Source organism: Tursiops truncatus, chromosome 8 (assembly GCF_011762595.2).
Source record: "Tursiops truncatus isolate mTurTru1 chromosome 8, mTurTru1.mat.Y, whole genome shotgun sequence".
NCBI classification, from domain to species: domain Eukaryota; kingdom Metazoa; phylum Chordata; class Mammalia; order Artiodactyla; family Delphinidae; genus Tursiops; species Tursiops truncatus.
Genome location: NC_047041.1, coordinates 71,900,893 through 71,925,342, shown reverse-complemented (window position 1 = coordinate 71,925,342; position 24,450 = coordinate 71,900,893). Strand labels below are relative to the sequence as shown.

Sequence of the window (24,450 nt, the reverse complement as noted above, 5' to 3'; positions counted from 1 at the left end):
TGATGTATGTATATGTGTATATATCAACATATGTATATATGACACTTTACATATGTTCTTTTTCTTAATCCTCATAATTTGTGTGGTTGTTTAATGCCCATTTTTACAGATGGGAACAGTGAGGCCCAGAGAGGTTAATGGACTAGGTCACCAGCTAGTACATGGTGGAGACAGGATACCAGGGATAGCCACCTGACTTTAAAGCCTGTGCTACTGACCACTGCACAACCCAGCCTTCTCCCCAAAGCCCCCTGAATAAAAGGGGAGTCAGATGCCATTTGCCATTTAAATCATCATCTCCTGAGTATCTTCCAGTGATAAACGCCAGGTTTTGAGGCCAGGACTACCAGGTGTGTCAAGTCTGACACAGTCCTCGAGCCGTACGGAGAGGCCTTCCTGGATGTAAATGGACACCGTGTCAGGCGAAGGGGGAGGAAGCCCTGTCCAAAGACGGGAAAACCCCTTTTGCCAATGTCACTTGGATGCCAGGGTGAGGCAGTGAGACAAAGGATCTGTACCTGCCACAGAGAAGAGCCGCCAGGAAGCTCGGCCATGAATAAAGAAAGGGCAGGCTGGTGAAAACCAGGATAGCCCACTGGGAAGTGGCCAATTTCCTCAGCAATCCATCCAAACCATCCATGTGGTCAGTACACAAGGTCCCACTGAGGGCGAGGCAGGTGGCGTGGGGGCAGCCAGGGGACTGTGGGCCAAGGGCGACGGAGAGAAGAAAAGCCTCGAGGGAACTGGACCACACCAGCTCCTCCGGCAGCAGCTGGAGATCATTTTTTCAGGAAGAAGAGGGATGAATCACCTTTCCAGAGCCTGCCCATGGCAAGTCCACCGACAGTGTTTGTTAAATGAAGGGTCAGATGGGCAACGGTAGAACAGCTGCCTGGGTAGCAACGATCCCAGTGTCCACTTTCCCCCCTCATTCCTTGGGTCCTCCTCATCAGGCTGGAGGCTGTGTGTCACATCCCGGAGTCATTGCTCCGGCCTCCCGCATACCACCCACCACACCTCATCAGCCCCGTCTCCAAGGATGGAGGGGAAACCCTCACAAGGGTGCACCCCCAAGCTCATTCCCATTTCAGAGCCCACGTACAAACCTGTGCCGAAGGCAGAAAAAGAGCGTAGAGCACAAAACCCCGGCAGAGACAGGCCCTGGGAGCACTGGGGGAAATCTTTCTCCCACACACCATCACTCAAACCTGTCAGCTTCCAAACATGTTTAGCAAGTGCAGCAGCAAGGGGCATGCTTATCAGCCTGGCGTGGGAGCTTAATCTGCTTTGAGGGCCTTCTCCAACCCAGAGTTCCAAAAGTCTGCTTACAATTAGCTTCCAGCTCCAGTTCCTCCATCAGAAAGGCTAGGAATGTGTTGAGTTCTAGCCTCTGATCAGAGAAATCTCCAGGAGAAGGTGGAGACAGTGTCAGCAGAGAATAAGTGTCAAAAAGGTCAGCTGGTCTGTTGCCACTTCCCTGACACCAGCCCCAAACTACCTCCCCCGCTGGCTTCCCGCCTCTCCTGACCGGGACAGTCACATCCGTCAGGTCTGCCTGTCCCCAAAAGTCCCTGCTGACTAACGGCCAAGAAAATACAGCACGCCCCTGCTCCCTCCTACCAGAGGAGGAAAAAAGAAAAAAAAAAAAGCAGCAGAAAGGGCAGGAGGCCAGGAGAACCTGATTGGCCCTTGCTGATTTCCTTAAAAGAGATTGCATGGCTAGGGCCCGTCACCCAGCCGAACTGGGTGATGCGGGCTCTGTCTGGAAAGGTAGAAGTCATCAATTCTTTTCATGTCATCCCCCCACCCCAGCCCCAGTCACCCGGGCTACCGGCACCAGGATCTGCTACCCAGGAAGGAGGGGCTTAGCTTCGGGCCGCCATTCTGAGGCAGGCACCCCCGCCCACCGCAACAGCCAGCCGAGACGCTAGGAGTCTCCAGCTGCCTGCCTCCGCTGGTGCACCGAGCACTTCTACTGCGGTCCCAGCACCATGCCTGGAATCCTGTCAACCCAAAGGATGGGGCAGGGGCAGGCATCTTCACGACGAGGCAAGCAGGTACACTGCCACCCCCAGACCCCTTTCCCTGGATCTTTCAGCCATGCCAGAGGGCGTGGAGCCCAACGAGGCCTCGGACTATTCCTTGGCAGGGACAGAATCTCTGCAGAACCGACACACAGACAGACAGACACTGCAGCAGTCACTGCCTTCTTGGGACCAAGATCTCAACATGCAGAACCTGACATTTCCAGTGCGGCACAGTTTTGAGAACACCCTGACCGTGCCCGCCAGAAGGAAGCCGCAGACGTAACCGCACCCCGGTCTCACAGAGCTCCTTAAGGCAAACCTCGGTCACCCGGCCACACCCACTGGCCAGCCCACTCTCCGCGCGCATCCCCCAATCTGCCGGCCTAAGTGGGACGGTTCCCTTCTCAGCCCACAGGGTAGCCCTGTCCCCTATCCGGCCATGCCAACCCCCCCCCCCCCACCACCACCACCACCAAGCATTCACCCTTCTCCCAGAACAGTGCCCCTGCACACAGCACCTCTCACCTGGGTATCGAACCCGTTTTCCACCGAGCCGCTCATCCGCAGCGGGAGCCCCTCCCCCGCCGGCTCCTGCAGCCCCTGCGATTTCAGGGGGATCTGGCTAGGGTAGGCGGTCTTGCTCACCTCCACCTTGCTTCCTAACTTGAGGTAGCAGGGCTGGGGGCCCGCCCGGGCTGGGGGCACGTGCAGGATGGGCGCGGCGCTGTGCACGGGTTTGGGCAGTCCCGACTTCATTTTGGAGGCGACCAGGATGGCCGGCATCTTCTCCCGGGGCTTCGGCTTTCCCAGCACGTCCCTGGCAGCGGCGGCGGAGGCGACCGCTAAAGGCAGCGCGGGCAGCAGAGCAGGCGCCGGGCTTCGGCCCGAGAGGCGCCCACCACTAGCCGAGGGAAAGAAAAAAATATCCCTGGGTCGGGGATCTCGGAGCAATCCGGCGAGCTCGCCTTGGTCGCGGCGCTCAGCTGGTCCCACCTGGACGGATGCTGCAGCCGGCTTTCACGCCCCTCCTGGGCGGCCTGTTCAAGGGCTCCGGGTGCTCAGGAGCTGTTGCCTCCTGAGATTCTCCTCCTGGGAACTCGAGGCTTGGACGCCCATATTAACTTGTCACTGCATCTCCGAAGTGAGGAGGCCCCTTCGGAAGAGAAGCGGCGGGGACCCACGCCTCCCGCTCAGGGAGGCTGCGGGTGTGAGCGGGCGAGCTAAGGAGCGAGCAGCTGAGGAAAGGAAAGAACGATAGTGAGGAGAGGGAGGGCGCACGGAGCCCAACGTCTTCACCGAGAGGCAGCTGCCGCCCTGATTGCGAGCACCGCAGTGTCACCCGCTACGCAGAGGCGCGGCGAGAGCCCCCGAAAGGTCTCTCTACGCGTGACAGTCACCACTGCTCAGAAGCCCGCCGGACAGATAGCACCTCGGCGCCTGCGGGTCTGCACATGCTCCGTGCGTTATAGCGCAGCAAGGCTGTAGCCGTGGGGCGCGGGCACCGGGACGCGCGGCTGGTGGGCTGGGCAGGGCAGCGCAGCGCTTGCGAGCGGCCGCCGCGCTTCCCGGGAAGGCTGCGCTGGCTGCGGGGCTCCGCGCAGGGTAGGACAGGCTGCTACCCGCGCTGCTGCGACGCGCGCTGACAGCCCGGGCCGCCCCGGCGCGCCGATTGGTCCGTGGCGGGCCAATCTGCAGCCGCGGCTCTCACTGCAAAGGGGGGCGTGGCCTCAACTCCCGGGCCGCCGCCGAAAGTCTGGGGCCACGCTTGGCCGCAAGTACAAAGCCAGCTGGTGGCCGCTCTGCAGCGCTGCTCGGGCTTCGCGCTCCCCCGCGGGCTGACACCCCCGCGTCCCTGAAACCTTTTGAAAAATGCCCTTTCGAACGCAAGCGCCCGCCTCGGGGCCCCGCGGGGACGGCTCCGGGGAAGTTTGTTTCCTTTTTCAAATTGTTCTGGTCACCTTAACGGTCTGAGGCTTCCGGAGTCGCGCCTGCAGCCCCGCGGCCCCCCATCTGGTCTGGGCAGGGCCGTTCCTCGTCTCCCGCGTTAAGGACGCGCCAGCCATTTCTTCTCTTTTCTGCCAGCTCTTCCAGGCGGGCCGGGGGGGCCTCCGAATAGCTTCCTCTCCAGCTTTCAAAGGCTGCACATTTCACTTAACTATTTGAAGTATTTATAGGCACATACAATACCCCGCGAAGCCTCCCGCCCCAAGACGGTTCCTCCTTGCAACCTACCACAGACTGGCCGGAGGAAGCCAGGAGAAGCTCCATGACCCCGGCGGGCTCGGGCTAAATTCTGCTGCGCTTCATGTAGGAGCCCCTCCCTGTCCGCACCTCGGACTCACTGGCCCTACAGGTTCCTCGACTTTAATTCACCTGAGGACTTCTCTCCTGTCCCAGGTGCTCTATGGGTTCCTCGCTGAGAGTTGGAAGAGATGACACAGGCAAGCCAGACCCCTCATAGATGAGAAGCCCCCCCCCCCCACCCCCGTAGAACTACCTGGATTTAAATCGGGCAAGTTCTCTGACTACATACATCCTTACAAAGCTTCGGTTCTCACTGGGAGTAAGGAAGGGGTTTGATTACATATACATAATATACTGTTGTTTGGTTAAATGAGATCGTTCATTACAGTCATTTAGCACAGGTACTTAGCTATGTGAGAGACCAGTAAGTTGGGTATTATTATCCCTATTATTAAATTACTGCTTCTGCAAACCGCCCCCCCCCCCCCCCCAGTCATCTCTGTTTATAAGCTGTTTCTCTTCTCTGGCTCTGAGATACAGGTTTTCACAGTATGCCCACCCTATAGCCTGATTTTCAATGCCAATAGCATTGATTTGTCATTATCCAGATCGTAGGAAATAAAGTTTTAAAACAATCTCTCAAAGCAGCATTAAGAAATAAGAAGGCCTCTTACCCTGGCCTGCTCCCTCTCCTATCTTATCTCCACCCATTCTATGCAGCAACTTTCTACTCTAGCGAAACTGAAATGCACACAGTCTTGTACACAATTTCAGGTATTCCTCCCTCTGAAGGAAAGTTATGGAAATATACTGCAGTCTTTGACTTTAAAGGTCATGGAGATATTCCGAAGTATTTCCATGGCCTTAATGCAGTTTTTCTCAAACTGTGGTCCCCAGACCACCACCAGCAGCATCAACACCTGGAAGCTTGTTTGATAAGCCCCACCCTAGATCTTCTAAAGCAAAAGCTCTGGAGCTGGGGCCCAACAATCTAGGTTTACCAAGTGTTTAACCCAGTGATTCTGATGCACTCTGAAGTTTCAGAGCTTCCACCCTAATGAATATATCATGCATTCAGTGCTCTTCCAGGGCCCCTTAAACCTTAATATACATAAGAATTATGTATCTTGCTAAAATACAGATTCTGATTCAGTAGGTCTAGAATGGGGCTGAGGTTCTGGTTTCAGAATAAGCTCCCACAGGACACCCAGGCTGGTGGTCTGGAGCTCACACTTTGAGTAGTAAGGTTAATCCGTAGGTAGCAAAATGGGCTCATCTCAAGGGCCATCTCTAGCTAACCGACTTTCTGTCACACTGTGCTGAAAAGAATTCCAAGGGTGCATGTATCTAGTTAAGTTGGAAACAGCAGCCTGATCAATTAATAATGTCTGTCATGGGTACAGAAAGAGACCTAGTGACATACATGCTATGTATCTGCCATCTTGGATCTCCCATTTAAATCATATTTGTACCAAGGTCATTTTTTTTGGATTCTGAGACCCTCAAATATGTACTAATATGAAAAACAATGCATTCTTTTTTGAAAAGTACCTCTTCCTAATACTCTAGGATTTGGTAAACATATGACCGTTCACCTTAACCTTATGTGACTTATTTAAAGTCTGTTAACTTCTCATCTTCCTTGATGGAAAAGGAGTGAATCTTTTAGTCTACTTCCAAATTTCTTTCCTGGCCTCTGCATCCCTTTAATAATTTTATTTGCTCTTTCCTGGAACATTTTTCATCTCCCTTTATATCTTTTCTGTCTTTCCCTCATTTTCCTTCTTTAAAGCAAAATAATTTGTCATTATAACCAGACAAAGGGGGAAAAAAAGCTATATTTTCCCTGAGGCAAAAGAGATAATTGCAAGATTCCTCCTTAAATAAGATCATCTCAAATTATAAAAAATGTCCCATAGGGCTTGGCTGGTGGCGCAGTGGTTGAGAGTCCGCCTGCCGATGCAGGGGACACCGGTTCGTGCCCCGGTCTGGGAGGATCCCACATGCTGTGGAGCGGCTGGGCCCGTGAGCCATGGCCGCTGAGCCTGCGCGTCCAGAGCCTGTGCTCCGCAACGGGAGACGCCACAACAGTGAGAGGCCCGCGTATCGCAAAAAAAAAAAAAAAAAAAAAAAAAAAGTCCTATAAAGTTACTCCTTCCACACAGATGCTGTGTTAACATGAATGAAGTCATTTTAAATCAATAAGTCTGGCAAGCATTGGCAGCTAAAGAAGTCACTGGTTCAGATTATGGCAAACTGCTTTGGAAAGAACACACTATCCAGGGTTTTTTTTAACGTTATTTTTAAAAAAATGATATGCACTGTGGATAGCCCACTATTTTATTTTATTTTTTTAATTAATTAATTAATTATTTTTGGCTGCTTTGAGTCTTCGTTGCCACACGTGGGCTTTGCGGCGAGCAGGGGCTACTCTTCGTTGCGGTGCGCGGGCTTCTCAGTGTGGTGGCTTCTCTTGTTGCGGAGCACCGGCACTAGGCACACAGGCTTCAGTAGTTGTGGCACATGGGCTCAGTAGTTGTGGCTTGCTGGCTCCAGAGCACAGGCTCAGTAGTTGTGGCGCACGGGCTTAGGTGGTCCACGGCATGTGGGAATCTTACCGGACCAGGGCTCAAACCCGTGTCCCCTGCATTGGCAGGCGGATTCTTAACTACTGCGCCACCAGGGAAGTCCCGGCCCACTATTTTAAATCCCAACTTTGACAACCCTTCTCTCTTTTTCTCTTTTGGACTATAAACTTTCAAAATCTCCCAATTTGAAACATATTATGAAAGTTCCCAGGACCACTGGGTCATCATCCAAAGAGTTTGGCAGTTCTCTGGCTGTAAGAACCATCCTCAGGTCAGGATGTGCCAGCTGTACTGCTTTCTGATCCTATACATCAGCCACTGGTGATTAGCTGAGTGTAAATTGGGCTTCGGAGCTGACCTGCAAGTGATCAGCCCCATCAACCCATCCTTCATCTGACTTAAAGACCCCTGGCTGCGCCTGACCTCCCAAGAAGACAGTCCTAAGAGAGCCTGAAACATCTAAACCCCAGCCTACCACACACACACACACAAAAATGCAGGAATCTGGGGAAAGAATCAACAGACTCTTGGAGACCCCTACTATAAATGAAGAAGGAACATGTTGCAAGACCCTAGAATAATAGAAAAAGCAAACGTTCTTGAATTTATTTGAGAGTAAAAGAAAATCAGACTAGCTGATTTTCAAAAATGCAAAATGTTCCTTAATTTTTTATGGCATGGGTTGGCAACTTATGACACCTATCTCAGCACTGGCACAAATGCTCACCTTTCGGTAGTGGCTGAAATGAGAGCCCACCCATCTCAGACTGCAGAGAAGCTGGGGTAAGAACCTTAGAACAGCTATTTAGAAAGTCTGTTCACCCCGCTGCCACCCTGTCCACTTGCTTCGAATCTACCTTTTTCCAGATGGATGTGTGCAGATCAGTATGCCCAATGGTAATCTCTGGGTGGTTTTTTGAGAGCTGAAGACAGTGGCTTCTACCTGCAGGTGTGTAAGGAGTGTAAGGAGTATGTGTGAATGTGTGTGCGCGTGTGTGTGTTTACAGGTGTTTGAGGCAATAGCCCTGACTAAATGTCAAACAAATATATGGTAAACCACTGGTTTATCTGATATGGTGTGGCTCAATCATTAACTCAATGAATAAACTGAGAGCCAACTATGTGCCAGGCTCTGGGCCTTATGACGGGGAGCAAATAAGAATAAGTGCCCATTCCCTGCTCTCAAGGTTCAAAGAATGATGCAACTGCTGTTTCCAGCCTGAGGGTTGCCCTTTTCCACAACTGAAAAACTGAGAGAACAGGGCAAGCAAACAGGGAAATAAATGACAAGTAGTAGAACTAGCACTCCAATAGAAGCTTTAGAATAACTGGGGGTTAAAGGAGCAAAACCCTAACCGGACATCCCCAACAGACCTAGAATTCTGAATCTGCGTGTCTGCATTTTAAACAAGCGCTCATGGACTCTGAATCAGTTCTCACACTTGGCTTCACAGCCTCGGCTGTCCATTAGAGTCACCTGCAGAATTGAAAACACAGGGTTGCCTGGGCCCCACCCTGGACCAATTAAATCAGGCTCTGGGGATGGGTCCAAGCGTTTGTCTGTTAGTAAAGCTCCCGGGGGCAGGCAAATTGAAAGGTGCCGCTTTAAGAAATGCTACAAAGACTTTGCTCCCTCGGCACTTTAGAGTGGGGGATGACGAGGCAAGAACCTGGACAATTTTAATCAATGTGAACGGACAATCTGGAAAAACCCAGGCCTTCCATTACTTTCTGTGCAAGATCTTCTTTTTGAGAGACACACTGAGCCAGTCGAGCTGCCTGTGCAGCCCAAAGGCAGCTGGGTAATTGCCCAAATGCTGCCTGGGAGTCAGCCATGCAGACGGCATCAAGCAGCCTGACCTCTGGTCAGTGCGGGCCCCCAGGCAAGGAGCCAGGGTGCTCCAAGCTCCCTCCACCCATTTCCTCTTTGGGTTACTGCTTTCCTCCTGTGAGCCTTCCTGCCTACCCTCTGACTCTGCCCCAGGCACAGGGCCTGGTAAGCATCTGCTAGCAGAGGGGCTCCTGGCCCTGGGAGAGATGCAGGGTGCTCAGGGTTCAGGGCTCTCTGAGGAGAGCCTGGAGCAGTTAACTCATGAAGGTCTGTATTCAGAAAAGGTGTGCTGGCATGAAAAATCTCAACAATGGATAACAAAAATAATCATGTAGAACTTTGGTATGTACTTTGTGGTTCTTTTTCCTTTATTTGAAATGTATTTGTCGGGACTTCCCTGGTGGAGCAGTGGTTAAGAATCCGCCTGCCAATGCAGGGGACACGGGTTCGAGCCCTGGTCCGGGAAGATCCCACATGCCGCGGAGCAACTAAGCCTGTGTACCACAACTACTGAGACCACGTGCCACAACTACTGAAGCCTGTGTGCCTAGAGCCTGTGCTCCACAACAAGAGAAGCCACCGCAATGAGAAGCCCGCGCACCGCAACGAAGAGTAGCCCCCTGCTTGCTGCAAGTAGAGAAAGCCCATGCACAACAACGAAAACCCAATGCAGCCAAAAATAAATAAATTTATTTTTAAAAAAAGTATGTCATGGGGGTATTTATGTTATTATTTACATACATGTTTGGCTACTGTTAAAACTTGTGAATATGTTTATGTGTGTTTACATATATATAAATAAATATGTTTATAAAGGGAAGGAGAAGGAAGGAATCACATCACACTAATAATAGCGGTTATTTCAGAGGAGCAAGTTAGGACTCTGGTCGTTCCTTCTTATTTTTCTATCACTGTTTTAAAGGGTTGGGATTATGGTTGATTTCAACTTAATTTTCCATGAAGCTTTTCTTCATTTTTCAAATAAGTATCTTTACTCATTTTAAACTTTTATTTATTCAAGGAACACTCATTACGCCCCATAACGAACAAAGCCCTGTGCCAGATGCTGGTGATATAGAAGTTAGCTAGCTTATATCCATCTCTGCCCTCTACCTTTTCAGGCAGGAGGGATGAGTCCTCTCCCAAACAAACAGACAAAAGCTTTGTTAGCTATAAAAGATTAAAATCCAGTTTTAGTTAAACTAAAATCCAGTTCAGTTAAATCCAGTTTAGTTATATATATACATATATACGATCTATATACAGTTGGCCATCTGTATCCGTGGGTTCCAGGTCCACAGATACAACCAACAGCAGATGGAAAAAAAAAAAATTCAGAAAGTTCCAAAAAGCAGAATTTGAATTTGCCGTGCCCTAGCAACTATTTACATAGGATTTACATTGTATTAGGTATTATAAGTAACCAAGAGATGAGTTAAAGTGTACGGAAGGAGGCTGTATGTAGGTTATATGCAAATACTACGCCATTTTATATATACGCCTTGAGCATCCCACAGATTTTGGTATCCGAGGGGGTCCTGGAACCAATCCCTCACATTTACTGAGGGATGACTGTAGATAAGAAAGTCACTAACAAGCAGGGTTCCCTCCTTCTAAGACAGCCAGGAACAGTTACTCCAGAGACCCTTTCTGTTTTCCTTTCCTTGCAGGGAAGCAGCTCCTAATAGAATCCTCCTCTGCAGAAGTGCCAAGACCACCCCTTAGCAGAGGCACTAGGAAATCCTTCTCTGACTGACCTACCAAGCTGTCTCTATTAGCCACGACGCTAGCCTGAAGACAGAGTCCTCATCTTGCAGAAAGAGAGAAGATGGAGAAGAAAGTAGACCCCTGTATGCCTGAAACGAACCCTGCTGGGCAAATGTAAAAAGGAATTCTAGTTCACACTACCCCTTGGCTGCGTGAAAGCTGGTCTAAAAACTGTCAACAATGCAGAGACACCCGTGAGGATCTTTTGCGCCCTGAGATCATTCGAAGCCACTAAACATAAACAGCTGTGTTGATTTCCACTCGCTCTCCAAACCCAAGGCAAATAAAACCTAAGAGCTTGAAGGGTGGAAGAGAACAAAATATACAAGGATTTTCTTTTATTTTTTGGCTTAGATAGATGGTTTTACAAAGAGTGGGGCAAGATACCATTCAGTCTTTTTTTTTTTTAAATGGCATCTTTCTTGAAGCTCCACATTGTGCAAGAATTTTAGACATTCACTGATACATTTATCAAAATTTTTTTCCTCAAGGCAGTCTGGACATATACATCAAATGTGAATCTAACACAGTCAGTCTCCCTAAGGCTGCAAAGAAGACTGTCAAGCATGTCACCCTGGCTTCCTCGTTTCCACAAAGACTGTCTTTTTGAATTTGGGGATGGTGAATGAATTCCTATTCACAATCATTTGCTTCTTAGGGTTTTATCCTTTCCAAGGGGGTGTGGGGGGACCCTGAAGAGTTGACTGTGGAGATGGAGAATCCGGTCTTCCAAGGCATCTGGCCTGCAAGACTGACTTCCTGCTGAATTATCACAGACAGGTTGCTAGAATCTCCTCCCATGACCATTTTAGCGCTTTCCTTGCTTTGATCCTTTATTCTTGACTTTCAGTACGTCCGGTATCAACAACCCCATTTTCTTCTCCTTTCCCTAGAGGAAGAGCTTGAGCAGAGCCCCTTATCACGGCTTTTTTTTTTTTTTTTTTTGCTTGTACTGCATGGCTTGTGGGATCTTAGTTCCCCAACCGGGGATTGAATCTGCACCCTCAGCAGTAAAAGCCCTAACCACTGGACCACCAGGAAATTCCACGCTTATCACTGCTTTTTTGTTTCCAGTTTCTTCTCTGAGTGACGTGAAGGAGAGAGAAGACGGGGGTGGCGTCAGGCAAACTTGGGTGTGAATCCTGATCTCACCTCCCATTGACTGAGCAAAGGTCACTTCATTTCATCTCTGGCCCTCAGTTTGTTCATCAGGAAAATGGGAATGATGGTAACTAGCTCTCTGTGTTGTTGCCAGGATTGGGGATAATGGAGGCAGAGGGCCAAGTGTGAATCTGGAACCTCATAGGTGCTCTGCTCATTCATTCATTCACTTAAATCATCGTTCAGTGGTACTGAATGCCAGACAGCATGCTAATTGCTGGTGATATGTTAGTAAGAGCCAAAGTTCTTTTCTCATGGAGCTTACAATATAATCAGGAAAATGGACAATAATTACACAATCACATCTGTGGATGTGTAATAACTAAGCAAGGCAAGTGTTATGTTAGCAGATAAAGAACCTAGACTGTCGAGGCAGCCAAGGCTCCTGGAGAAGTGATGCTGGGGTGATGCTGGGATGAGGTCTGAAAGGCAAAGAGGCAGGGTTGGGGCTTTCATGGCTGCCTGCCAGTGTGCTTGAGATGGAAGGCTGGGCAGTGTGCAAAGACCTGGGCGCCCCCTCTGCATACTCCTCCCTGTTACCCATGGGGTAAGAGGTGATGTCAAAGTTTCAGTTGCTCTCCTGGAAGCCCTTCAGTGAAGTGGAAAGAGTCCCACAGACGTGCATGGACACTTAATTGGTTGTGTGACCTTGGCCTAGTCATTGAACCTCTCTGAACCTCAGTTGCCTCACCTATGCCATGAGTAACACCCACCTCCTGGGACTTTGGAGCAAGATTAAATAAGAGGAGCAGTAGAGGTGGGTACAGTGGTTGAAAAGAGGATGACTTTGGAACTGGACTGCATGAGTTTGATCACATGCCTTTGAGCTCTTCCACTTACCAGCCATGTGACCTTTGACAAGTTATTTAACCTCTTAATGCCTCAGCTTTCTCATCTGTAGAATGGGGTTTCTAACAGTACCTCCCTCACAGGGTTGCTGGAAGGATTAAATGAACTAATATGTGTAAAGCACTAAATCAGAGATTGATACATGGTCACCGCTACCACCATTACGATGATCGTTTTTCCTGGCACACAGTAAGTTCAAGCCACAGTTCCTCTCTCCCACCTACCCTGGAGTCACTACATGACCCCTTGTGGTGGGTGTATCTGAGTGTGTGGAAATTTCCATTGCTAAGACACTGAGTGAAGGCCCAGGACCCAAGGCTAGGAGCCCAATGGGGACCTCTGCCTCTCTGAGAGGGGTTCATGGACACCATCCCCTGTCCTGGGGGAGGGATCTGTATCCCCAGAACTGGGGCACCCAGAATGGGCCAGGCAGGAAAAAGCAGCTAAGAGAGAGGGTCATGGAACCTCTCCACAAACACTTCCCTTGCAGTTCTGCAGGCTGAGAGAGGTGCAGAGAGGTCCAGCCTCTCTCATTGTAGCCCCAGCTCATATCTGCCCTCTCCTCACCTGGCCTCCTGCCAAACCCAGTTAGTAGAGAGGTACACAATCAGGCTATGGGCATATCTGTCATATCCAAGACACCCACTCAGGGTACTGCACCATTCTTTTGCCACGGGATGTCAAACGTGGGTGTCGCCCCCAACAACGGCTGCTTTTATCCCAAACGCCTGAAGCACCGAGGCCATCCTCTCCGAGGAAGATGCCTCTTTGGGGGAGGCAGGCTTTGCTTTCAGCAGCCACCTCTTCATACTGGTGTCTCTCTGACGCTTCCAAATCCACAGTTAAAGTCAACACGTAGTACCAGCCCAGGCACGGTGGGAATCCGGGTGCAGAAAGCCACTGGGATGGGGGCAGGGTTTGGGGTGGGAATGAAACAGTCATGGGCCAGAGTACGCCTCTCATTTAATGTCTCCAAATAATGCAAATTTTCTCCCTTTTACGGATGAAGAAACTGAGGCTCAGAAGTCATTTTTCCAAGGTCACACAGCTAGGAAGCAGCAGAACCGGGATTCAAATCTTGAACTGTCTGATTCTAAATTCCATGCTTTTTCCATTCCACGCCCTCTCTGACACCAGCCCCCTGGGACTGAGTCCCTGGCTCTGTTGACTGAAGGTTGGGCAAATCATTGCCTCTCAGCAAAATGGCTCACGCCTTCCTCCAACAGGTGGCTGAAAGTAGGTTGCAGAGGACCTGGGAAGAAAGAGAGTACTTCTGTTTGAGTAATAGGGCAGGGGGCTAAGCCACAGTGTACTGGGGTTCAGGTATGGAAACAGGCGCTGGAAAATCTGGAATTTTCTGTGTGCTCTTCTTCTTCCTCGTCCCTTTCCTTATCCCCTACACACACGCGTGCACACACACACACAAACACACACACGCACACTGTCCTCATGCAGTTTGCATCTGGCAGGAAGGAATGCCAATGGAGGTGTTGAAATCCATGGAGAGTCATGATTTGGCACCTGTGGCGTACTTTTCAGCACTTTGGAATGACAGCTTATTCGTACACGCAACCCTTCCAGAAAGGCTGTCTCTGTGCCATCATGGAGAGAGGAAATCAGAGCAAAGGCTGTGAGTGACCATGGCCAAGCCTGAGCTGAACTTCTCACCCCTGCTCAGTGAGGCCGCTCACAGGCACCTCTTGCTCCCTTCTGCTGTTCAGATGCCAGGTGACCCTGGAAAAGCCACGGATCCCTTTTAGGCCCCAGTTTTCTCAGCTGCAAAACAGAGGGTGCTCAGCCTGGGCTCTCCAGACCCACGGGGGCTTAGGATACGGTAATGGCAGTTAACTGGGCATAATAAGAGCTGCCATTTACTGAGAACCATAGACACGTTTACCAGGTGCCTTATGAATGATATCTACAATTCTTAAAGCAAACCTGAGAGGGCTTCTCTGGTGGCGCAGTGGTTAAGAATCCACCTGCCAATGCAGGGGACACGGGTTCAAGCCCTGGTCCGGGAAGATCCCACATGCCGCGGAGCAACTAGGCCCGTGTGCCACAACTATGGAGCCTGTACTGTAGAGCCGCGAGCCACAACTACTGAGCTGCGTACTGCAACTACTAAAGCCCCCGGCACCTAGAGCCGGTGCTCCGCAACAAGAGAAACCAACGCAATGAGAAGCCCGCGCGCCACAAGGAAGAGTAGCTCCCGCTCACCGCAAATAGAGAAAAGCCCGCGCACAGAACAAAGACCCAACGTAGCCAAAAATAAAATAAATTAAAAAAAAAAAAAAGCAAACCTGAGAGGTAGGAACGGCCACCCCATTTTACAGATGAGAAAACTGATCTCCACAGTGGCCAAGGGACTTGCCCCAAATCACATAGTTAAATAAATGCTGGAGCTGGGATTCAAACCCAGGCTCATGTGTAACTATTACAACCTACTGCTTCTGAGGGGATAGGTAGCCTCTGTGCTGGCTTAGATAATGGGCAGGACGCGGGTTTCTGGTTCATCCGTGGCCACCCCCACAGCGCTCAGCCCTGTGCTCCGATGAGCCGGTTGCTGTGTAGGAAGGTTCTGGTGGGCACAGGCGCTGGGTAGGTCATGCAGCTTTCAGGGAGGGAAGGCACAGAGCCAGCTGCTCCGGGGCTGACCCCTGAGGTCCAGATAACATGTCGAAGCAAGAGTTCAGTGGACGGGGAAGGAGAAGGAGGCCCTTGTCACATTCCTCCCCACGCAGCACGGAGCTGCTGTCAGAGCTGACTGTCATCGCAGAGCGCCTGCGCCTCCGCGCTCTCTTCCAAAACACTGACCTACTTTCTGTTGTGTAGAAATGTATCCCGAGCCCCCCAGCTAATGCCTTCTTACTCTCATTGGTACAGGCGGCAGCTCTTCTGCCTGTCCACTGGATAAAACCCGGTCTTCTAGTCTGGGTTCCCTAGGCCCTTCCTGCCCTGCCCTCACCCACCTCTCCAGCTTCCTCTCCCTATTTTCTCTTTTGTCACATGTCCCAGCCATCTCCAGACATGCCAGCCCCTCTCACGCTTCCACACATGAAGAGGCAGGACAGTTCAGCGGTTAGCACAGCTCTCAGGAAGCAGAGCGCCTGGGGTCCTATTCTATTTCTGGGAGGCTAAATATCCTTGGGCAAGTGACTCACCCAACTGTGCCTCAGTTTCCACATCTTCAAGATGACTGCAATAGCAGTATCTATTTTGTAGGATTCTTGTGAGGATTAAAGAAGAAAATACACGTAAAAAGTCCTTTTGCAAAGCTCCCGGATGACTGCACCGTGCAGCCAGGGTTAGGGAATCTCTGGTACCAGACTGTAATCTCCAACAGAGTAGAGAAGGCATCTTGTTGTGTGTCCTTCACGGCCTCGCCGCTTACGTAGCACAGCGCCTGGCAAAAAGCTGGCATTCTGGAAATAGATTTTGCATGAGTGGATGATTTTATTTATTTGGAAGATTAAAGGCTAAATGATCCTTTCCCCAAAGCCAGACAGCCAGTCACTCCAAAAACCCAATTTCAGCCTGGAATCAGTAAACCCAGGATCCTGTTCATCGAGAAGTCCTGCTGGTTGAGAATTCAACTATGAGATGCTGAGCTCAACGGAGCCATATCTCAGTAAATAAAGTCAGTATTTAAAACTGACTCCTGGACAAACTAGGAAGAACAGACTCAATGAGATCCAAACAACACACAAAAGGGAAAAAGACTTTCAACAGGAGACAGGTTTTCGGGTATTTAAGTGTTTGGATATTTACTCTAGGTTTCTTGGTTTTTTGTCAGACTTCAAGTTTCAGGGCCCATGCCAGCTTGCAGACTCAAAATGGACAAATGCACTTTTTGAATCCTCACACCTAATTCCAGATGGAAACACTGGGAAGTGACTGACCAGCTGTACTGCTGGGAGAGAAGTTATTCTTAGCACAATGGTGTGGGTGGCAAGCCAGGGTTTTTTTTTTTTCTTAAGTGATTGATGTTCAATTAGGCTGCTGAAAACTAGGACAGTATTTCTATGTATGGGGGAGAGGGCTGGAGCAGGGCAGGACCCATCATCTCAGTGTCTTGTAGCGTTTTGCTTTTTCTCTGTGGTGTGCTGTCCAAGAGAGCTTCATCTGAGGAGCTATTAGCATATGGAGTATAATGGAATTCAATGAAGAGCGCCAGGTGCTAGCTGTGCATTAGTCAAGATCAATGGGAAAAAAAAAGCAGGCCCTTTGTGTTCTTGGACAGAACTCAGATGGAAACCCAGAAGGGACAAAACCTTTCAAAACACATGAAAATAAAGGACACATTTCTCTGGCTTGCACCCTGCACCCAAGCAAGCCCAGGGCAGCTAGGTTGAAATAAAATGCACACAATGACGCAAAGTTAAGACAAGGTAATGGGACAGGAAGCATTGCCAGCAAAGCCAAGGCAAAAATGTTGGGACCAAACAGTTCTCAGATCCCCACTCTGTGTTAGGCACTGACAGATAACATCTCATTTATTCTTTGCGGGGTAGAGTATTGTTATTTCCTGTTTACAGATGATAGAATGGAGTTAAATAACCACTTCTTTAACCAAAGAAGTTAAATAACCACTCCAGTTAGTAAGTGGATGAATGGGGGTTGTGAACTCTCATCCAGCCTCCAGAGTCTGTATCTTTCCCACTATGGCAGGTCCTCGGCTGGAGAGCTCTGACTCAGCTCCCTCGGGAAGGCCGCCTTGGGCTGCTAAATAAGGGCAAGTGACTGCACCTGGCTGGGGGAGGGAGGGGGGAGGAAGCAGCTGGAGGGGATCCCCCTCACCAGGTGTTCTGGTGCCCATGTGCCCCTTGGCCTGGCTCAGCTGGGGGTGAGCTCTTGATCACAGCAGCAATAGCCTTCTCAGGCAGTGACGCTGGATAGCGCTTTACCGTCGGCCATGGCCTTGGAGAGCAGCAGGTCACCCTTGCCTGTGCCAAGGCACCCCTGAGTGGTTGGACAGGCTCCAGGGACTATGGAGGGACATGTGAGCAGATCCCACAATGCTGCGTGCCGGAAAGGCCCCTTTTCCAACCTAGAGAGGCACAGGGGAGAGCTAATGTGTTGAAAAGTCCAGCTTCCCGCTAAATGGACTTTGACAGGCTATGGCTCTCGCTCACTTGGGCGACACCCCCTCCGCACACCCCCTGCCACCCAAATCCATCTGCATGAGGCAAGTAGGCTCTGAAATCTCATTCTAAGGGAAGGAGGAGCCGGGCACCACCAGCTTGATCCTGGTGACCAAGGACATTGGAACTGACATTGAGAGGATGACAGTGGCCAATTCAGGACAGCAGAGTTCTGGTCCTACCTCTTTGTAGCAGGAGCTGGGTTACTTTTATCCTTCTGAATCTCAGTCGCTTCATGAGTGAAATGGAGATGAAACTAATACCGAGTGAAATGGAGATGAAACTAATACCTACCTCCAGTGGATTCCAAAGATGTTCTGCCTGGAGGCCCAGGGCCCCCTCACCATTTCTGTGGCCCTCCCCTCCCTCGGATTCCATGTGCTTTGCCTCTATTGGCCAGCACCTGTGACCTTGCTCAGAGGCTGCACGTGGGCTACTGGAGACCCTTCACCCAGGTATGCAGAGAGCTGCGTGAGTCTGAGCATGGACTCCTGAGGGCACCCATGACCAGAGATGGCCCGCAGGCACACAAAAGCCCGGCTCACTTGTCTTGAGGTGGGACAAACCCTGAGGAGTAACTGAAGCTCCAGACGTCGACGCAGGATGAGGCTGAGACTTTGCCCAAAACACATATCCTCACTTGGCTTCGTCCCTGGCCTTGTCCTGCTTTTGTCCTGGGAGCACTGCTTTAATAAATCACAAATACTCATCTTAGAGTCCACCCCTGGGGAACCAACTTCAGACACCACTCGGTTGGGTCACTGTAAAGACTAATTGACATAATTGCTATCAAGTGCTTAGCTCAATGCCTGGCACACAAGCAGGAATCAATAACTGGTAGCTATTGTTCATTTTCAGATGGAACCAGATGACATTGCCAATAATGACTATTTTTGACTCAAAAATGATAATTTCATATGGATCGACCTAATGATATTCAATGATAGGTCCAATCTCCTAACATTCTCTCACCAGCTACAATGAAAACATTTTTCTAATGAAGACCACAGCCTGCTCTGGTGGCTTCCCAAATCAGTGTCTCTTCTCTGTTCTGTCCCCTTCCTAGAATAGTGCTGGCCTCAAACGTCCCCTCAGTTGCTGGCATTTGGGCTCTACTGGGCTGGGGTTGGGTACAGATACACTTGTTATTTCACCAGAAGACCATGTGAACCGGGGTCCCACCTAAAACAGGAGGAAGGGCAGGGTTGTGGGTGGAGGAGAGCAAGCAATATTTGTCAAGTGGAAAAGGACCAGATCATAAATAGGAAAAACGTTTTTAACTTCCCCCAAGGGCAATGTTTTGTAAATATATTTTTGTTTTATTTTCCTGAAATAAAAAAAGAGGCCACTTTGGTGACCTCTTAAAGCAGGCTGCTGTGAATCGACTCTTTGAAGGGCCGTGGTATATTTTATGGTACATTTCAGCGTCAAACACTGGACAGATGAATCCTGTGCGCATGTCGGCGTGGCACTCCTGGCTGACAGAGACATAAAAAGTGCATGGGAAATTGTTGTTTATATTTCCTCTAGCTATCACTGCTCCAACCTCATGACCATGGGGAAAGTTTACGGTGCACACAATCCATCTGCTATCTCACCCCAAACGCATCATCCCCTCCCCTCCCATCACGAGGGGACCCTGTGGAGAGTGAGCGTCACGTGCAGTCATGGCTTCAATCACAGAGGAAACCGAGGGCCCAGGCAGAGGTGGGACGGTGGCAGATAAGTGACAGAAAATGAATCTGAAAATGTTGGAGCAGGCGGGCACCAAATGATCTGCTTAACTGGCAAATCTCAGCCACAGGTAACCAGGGAGCTGTTGAGCTTGGACAGAAGGTATTGGTCACGTTCTCAGGCAGCAGGGACTCTGAGCAGGGAACAAAATCTGTCCTGGGTGGGGGACAGCCCACTGTTGGGGAGCCTTGGCTGTTCTGTGACTCAGTTTGGGCCCCATCAAGTGTGCAATAGCACATAGGATACTTCCCACCAGGTAGACTTTACCTGTCATTTGCTTGTTTATTTTTCATCCCTGTCTTTCCCCTCACCTCAACACAAACGCACACACTTGGATACAGGTTCCATAAGAGCAGAGGTTTCTTTCTGATGTATCCCCAGAGCCTAGAACAATGACAGGTACTCAATACATATTTGTCGATTGAATGAATGAAATATAATGGCCTATACTGTCAAGACGCAAAAATGCCTGTGGAGGCAATAATGATACCCAAACATTAGATAAAACTGGATTTTGCTCACTACCCTCCACTTACTGAGGCAGGGAATAAGTCAATCCAAGTTTAGAAGGATTTGCAACCATAAGGAATGAAACAAGGAACAGTTTCTGCTTTACTGGAAAACTCCATTAATCAGACCATCCCTGTGTAGATGTTTTGTCTATAGAGCACAACATATTTAGATGTTTCCAGATATTCATATGTTTAGCATTAGGTAGCACCAAGCTATGAGCTTTCTCAGACAAAAGCAAGCAAAAGCAAACATTTGATTGAGAAGCCAAATGTCCCAGCTTCTCAGACATGGGTTTCCAGGGGGTACGTGTGAACAGAAGTGCCTGTTGAGTCACCTGCAAGTCACAGATTGGGGGAGAAGCTTATAGCTTTCCTTCTGGCTCAGACAAGACCCGAAACCTCCACAGTGAGGCCCTGAGCCGGGGCGGGGATTTCTCCCAGCGAGTCTGTGAGCACGGCCAGAGCTGTCAGATGATCCATTGATGTCTCTCTGGCAGAAGAAGAACTGCGCCCGAAGTCACAGAGGGCCCACAGATGTCACGCTGGCGCTCTGCCACGGAATCACGGCCTGTGTCTCTCACCGTCATGGCTGACCCTGCAGAAAACCCTTCCAACGACCAGGCCAGACAGTGGCAGGGCCTGAGCCGTATGGAAAGTATTCTCAGCCCCGCTCTTCTAATTGAGAACAGAGCACACAAGCTTTCAAGCATTTAATTGTATATTCCGACACCACCGTGCCAGTCGCACTGAGGTCTTTTGGACCAGATGAACCCAGGGTTACCCAGAAATGAAGCAGGGAAGGTGGGTTTTGGCCTTTCTTACTTTGACCCTATGTAGGCTGACGTATTCCTGTGAATACGACTTCCTGTCGTATTCACAGGAAGCTGGACGGTGGGAGCCTGGGCTGCTATTCTTCAAGGCTTAGTGCCATCCTCACCCATGAAAAAGGTACAAGAGTGGGCTAGGTGGGCCTGCCAACGTGGAAGCCAGAGGAAGACCCAAGATGATGGTCACTGTCAGCTGGTGTGAAAGGGGGTATGGGGCTGGGACCCACTCAGTGATTGCCTCTGACTGCCCTGTAGCCAACAGCTACACACGGCGACTTCATACTTAAAGTATGGCAAGTCTGAACAGAGATGCGCTCTAAGTGTAAAACACACACTGAATTTTGAAGATTTTGTACGAAAAAAATGCAAAATCTCTCATTAATAATGTTTATACTGATTATTATGTTGAAATGAGAATATTTTGGATATACTGGGCGAAATAAATATATGAAAATGAGTGACATCTGTTTCTTTTTTTGATGTTGCTACTAGAGACTTTAAAATTACATATGCAGCTCATATGATATTTCTACTGGACAGCGCTGGCCTAGAGCCCTGTTAGGCCAAGTCTGATCCCTACTGGCAGTATCACTTGTCAGAAATGCAGATTCTTGGGCCTACCCAGCCCTACTAAAACAGAACCTGCATTTTGAACAAGATCCCCAAGAGATGCATTTGCATATAAAAGTTTGAGAAGCCCTGGCCTAGGCCATTCCCTAGGATTCCTGGCTTCACCGTGGTTGAAGGCCAGCTTTGAGGGCTATAGCAGAACAGACCCCAAGAAAGAAAACTCTGGTCTGTGCAGTATCACGGCAGGAACCCTAGTTTGAAAATCATGGGATGTGGCTTCTATGCCTGATGCTGCCTTGAAATTGCTGTGACCTTAGTTAAGTCACTGCCCCTCTCTGGGGCCAATTCCTCATCCTGCAAATGAAGAACCTGGACTGGAAGACCTTTAAAGCTCCTGCAGGAGTTTTCCCTCATGCCAGCTGGTATGACTGGAATCTGCTCCTTTAACAAAGGTTCCCAGACACATCCCCTGGAAGGTTTTGTTTTCACTTTGGCCTTTGCATCCATCCCACTCAAAACAGTCATATACAGTGGGGAACTGATACATATGTTTTAGTATGTTCTAGTATGTTCTCCTTTGGGTCCTGAGAACTTTATGTTAATTAATTAACGTTTTTGTTTTTGAGCAATTACTACATGCTGGGACTGATTCTAAATGTTTTACATGTGTTGTCTCGTCTAACTCTTACAATGACCCCAAGACGTAGGGCTCATCATAACTTTAGATAGATAGATAGATAGAGATTTATCAATTAAAGCACAGAAAGGTTAATTACGTTGCCCAAGATCATACGTTGCCCAAGGTAAGTGCTCAAGTCTGGATTTTCTTCCAGGTAAAGCCAACTTTTCATTCTTAACCAAAACCGTGAACTCCTTCTGGGGCTGTTCTGAAACTCCTTACACATGTGTTCAGCCCCCGATCTGCCAGGGATGCTTCTTCTCAACTTGCCACATTTGCTTTTGGTTTCCAGGCTCCAGAATTTTTCCCTGACACTGCTGACATCAAAACCCCAGAGGACCGCACCCTTGTTAGTTGTTCCCTTGGCCTCCCAGCCCGTAACTGTGGATAAGGGGTACCAGACCCAGCAGCCACGGTGCAATATTCTTGCTGCATGCTGGGAACAAGCATTCGGAACAGGTGTGTTGACCCTGACTCGGGGTCCTCCAGACTTTGGCCATGAAGTCATGACTGGCCAGGAGGGGAAAGGCCCAGAGAGGCAGCCTAAGAGTGTTAGATGGCAAAAATAGGGAGGAAAAAGGCAAGCGTTATAATCGATATAAGTGAATCAAGTCAACACACAAGGCCAAACTAGGTTCTTCTGCAGCATTTGCCTGATCCCCATATGACGGTCCCTGTCACACATTTGGCAACCATGATAATCTCTCTCTTTGAACTCAGCACCCACATGACAGAAGTCTCCTGGGAAAGACATTCTGTCCAGTTGCTACAATGACATAAATACCCAGTTACACACACACTCTGACAAGCCTGGTTACAACAGATGGGGCAGGCTGATTAATTTGTCCCCAAGGAAATAATCTGAAAAAGGTTAATGCTAAAATAAGTCCTTTTCTTTTTAAAGATCCCTCTCTTCTCTCATGAATAAATTTTGCTGTAAAAATAACTACTCGTAAGGTAATCATAGCGATGCCATCAAAAGGCAGTTTAGTTGGCCAATTGTGAATGCAGTCTGGGAAGGGCTTGTCCTGTCTGGCCAAGGCCTCCTACCCAGCCAGGCTACATCCCTTCTCGTGCCAGCCCTCAGCCACTTGTGTTGTCGTAGCCTTTGCCCTGAGCCCTGTTCCCAACCCTTGCTTCTACCTTGCACACCTCTTCCCAAACTTTTCCTCCCATTCCTGGTTCCGGGCTTCTCGCCTCGTTTCCTGATGATGTCTTTGTACTCATCCCTTGGAACTGACACATCACTGACTTTGGCATGCCGACCTCTCAGACTAGAATTTGCCTTGTTCCCGTAGATGATTCCTGTCTGGCTGCTCTGGAAACTGGCCGAGGCTGGCTCAACCTGCCCTCCTCGACTCTGTCCTGGCATTGTAACACCTTTGTCCAGAGCAAGTATGTCTTGACCTGGGGAGGGGGGACCAAGAATGGACCACTGAGAAAGGCCACATCAGGATTCTCCCTCCTAACAGATTCCCAAAGACTCTGGGAGCTCCTTGTGGGAACATACAAGCCTTTCCCTCTGTTGAGTTACTCCCAGCCAGGGACTGAGCTTCCAGGCCTCCTCCCCTAATCTTGCTGGGTTTTCATACCTAGAATGACCATATGATTCTTCGTCCAAATTGGGCTCCTTTGGCAGTGGAAGTAGATGCTATTAATAATCATGCCTGGACAACAGGCATAAATTGGGATTGTCCCAGGCTAACTGGGGGACTTAATGAAGTACCCTTACTCAGATCCCAACTCTGTTCTCAGTGATACAGCCTGATAATAACTATATCCCTATGTTGTATACACTATACCAATTCCTTCTTTGATCAGTATCACTGAGACTTGTCCACAAAAGTACCCCTAAAGACTGAGGTGTACACCTCCCGGGTGACCGACGCACTCTGCAATGGGACCACCTAAAGCCTCTTGACAGCGGCTCTTTTCTTTTAAGTCTTAGAGGGTATATACGTTTTGTCATTCTATTTAATAATATATCCTCATTTTACCTTTTAAAATACCACCTTTATATTCTTTTCTCAAAATTTAAAGTGAAATTGATACCCAGGAAGATGCTAGCTGCAGGTTTACTCTGTGGTTTTGGGTACCCCCTGACTCTACAGTGTCATCTGAGAAGCATGACATTATAACAGCCTCACACCCAGTGTGGGTGGCAGGGTGGACAGAAAACCACACACACTAACCATGTCCAAGATGTCTGTTGGGATGAATGAGAATTCCACAGATCAAGGTCTAGATCAGGGTCTGGGCTTGCCGAAGCATTTGACTTTCTTCTCTACTGAGTCTCCTGCTCCTCTACGTGTGACAAATATTAGGCCAGTAACCCTCATGCAAGAGTCTTGGGGGCTTCATGATCATGCAACTCAAAGCCCTAGATGGGATGCTTTGCCCCTCACGTAGAGATGCTTGAGCTTGACAACAGGCCACCTCTGTGGGAGACCCTCCCCAAATGCGAGGTGTTTGTGTGGGTCCACCACCTTTCATCCCATTCCACGGTTTCTGAAGAAACCA

The 24,450-nt window shown here is 49.4% G+C and overlaps 1 protein-coding gene across 12 annotated transcripts in view; it reads right to left on the bottom strand.

The window, feature by feature from the left end:
* The window catches only part of NAV2 (neuron navigator 2), an 854,704-nt gene that overhangs the window by 397,637 nt on the left and 432,617 nt on the right, over positions 1-24,450 (bottom strand). For 3 of the 12 annotated variants that reach the window (XM_033862621.2, XM_073808685.1, XM_073808688.1), the window contains exon 1: positions 2,553-3,617. The exons of 1 other annotated variant lie outside the window; for it this stretch is intronic. In XM_033862621.2, coding sequence (XP_033718512.1) covers positions 2,553-2,810 — 258 coding nt within the window. In that variant the 5' untranslated portion in view covers positions 2,811-3,617. Of the gene's footprint in view, positions 1-2,552; positions 3,625-24,450 lie in introns of those variants that run through there. 8 more of the 12 variants (XM_073808684.1, XM_073808682.1, XM_033862619.2 and 5 more) reach the window with 5 other exon arrangements.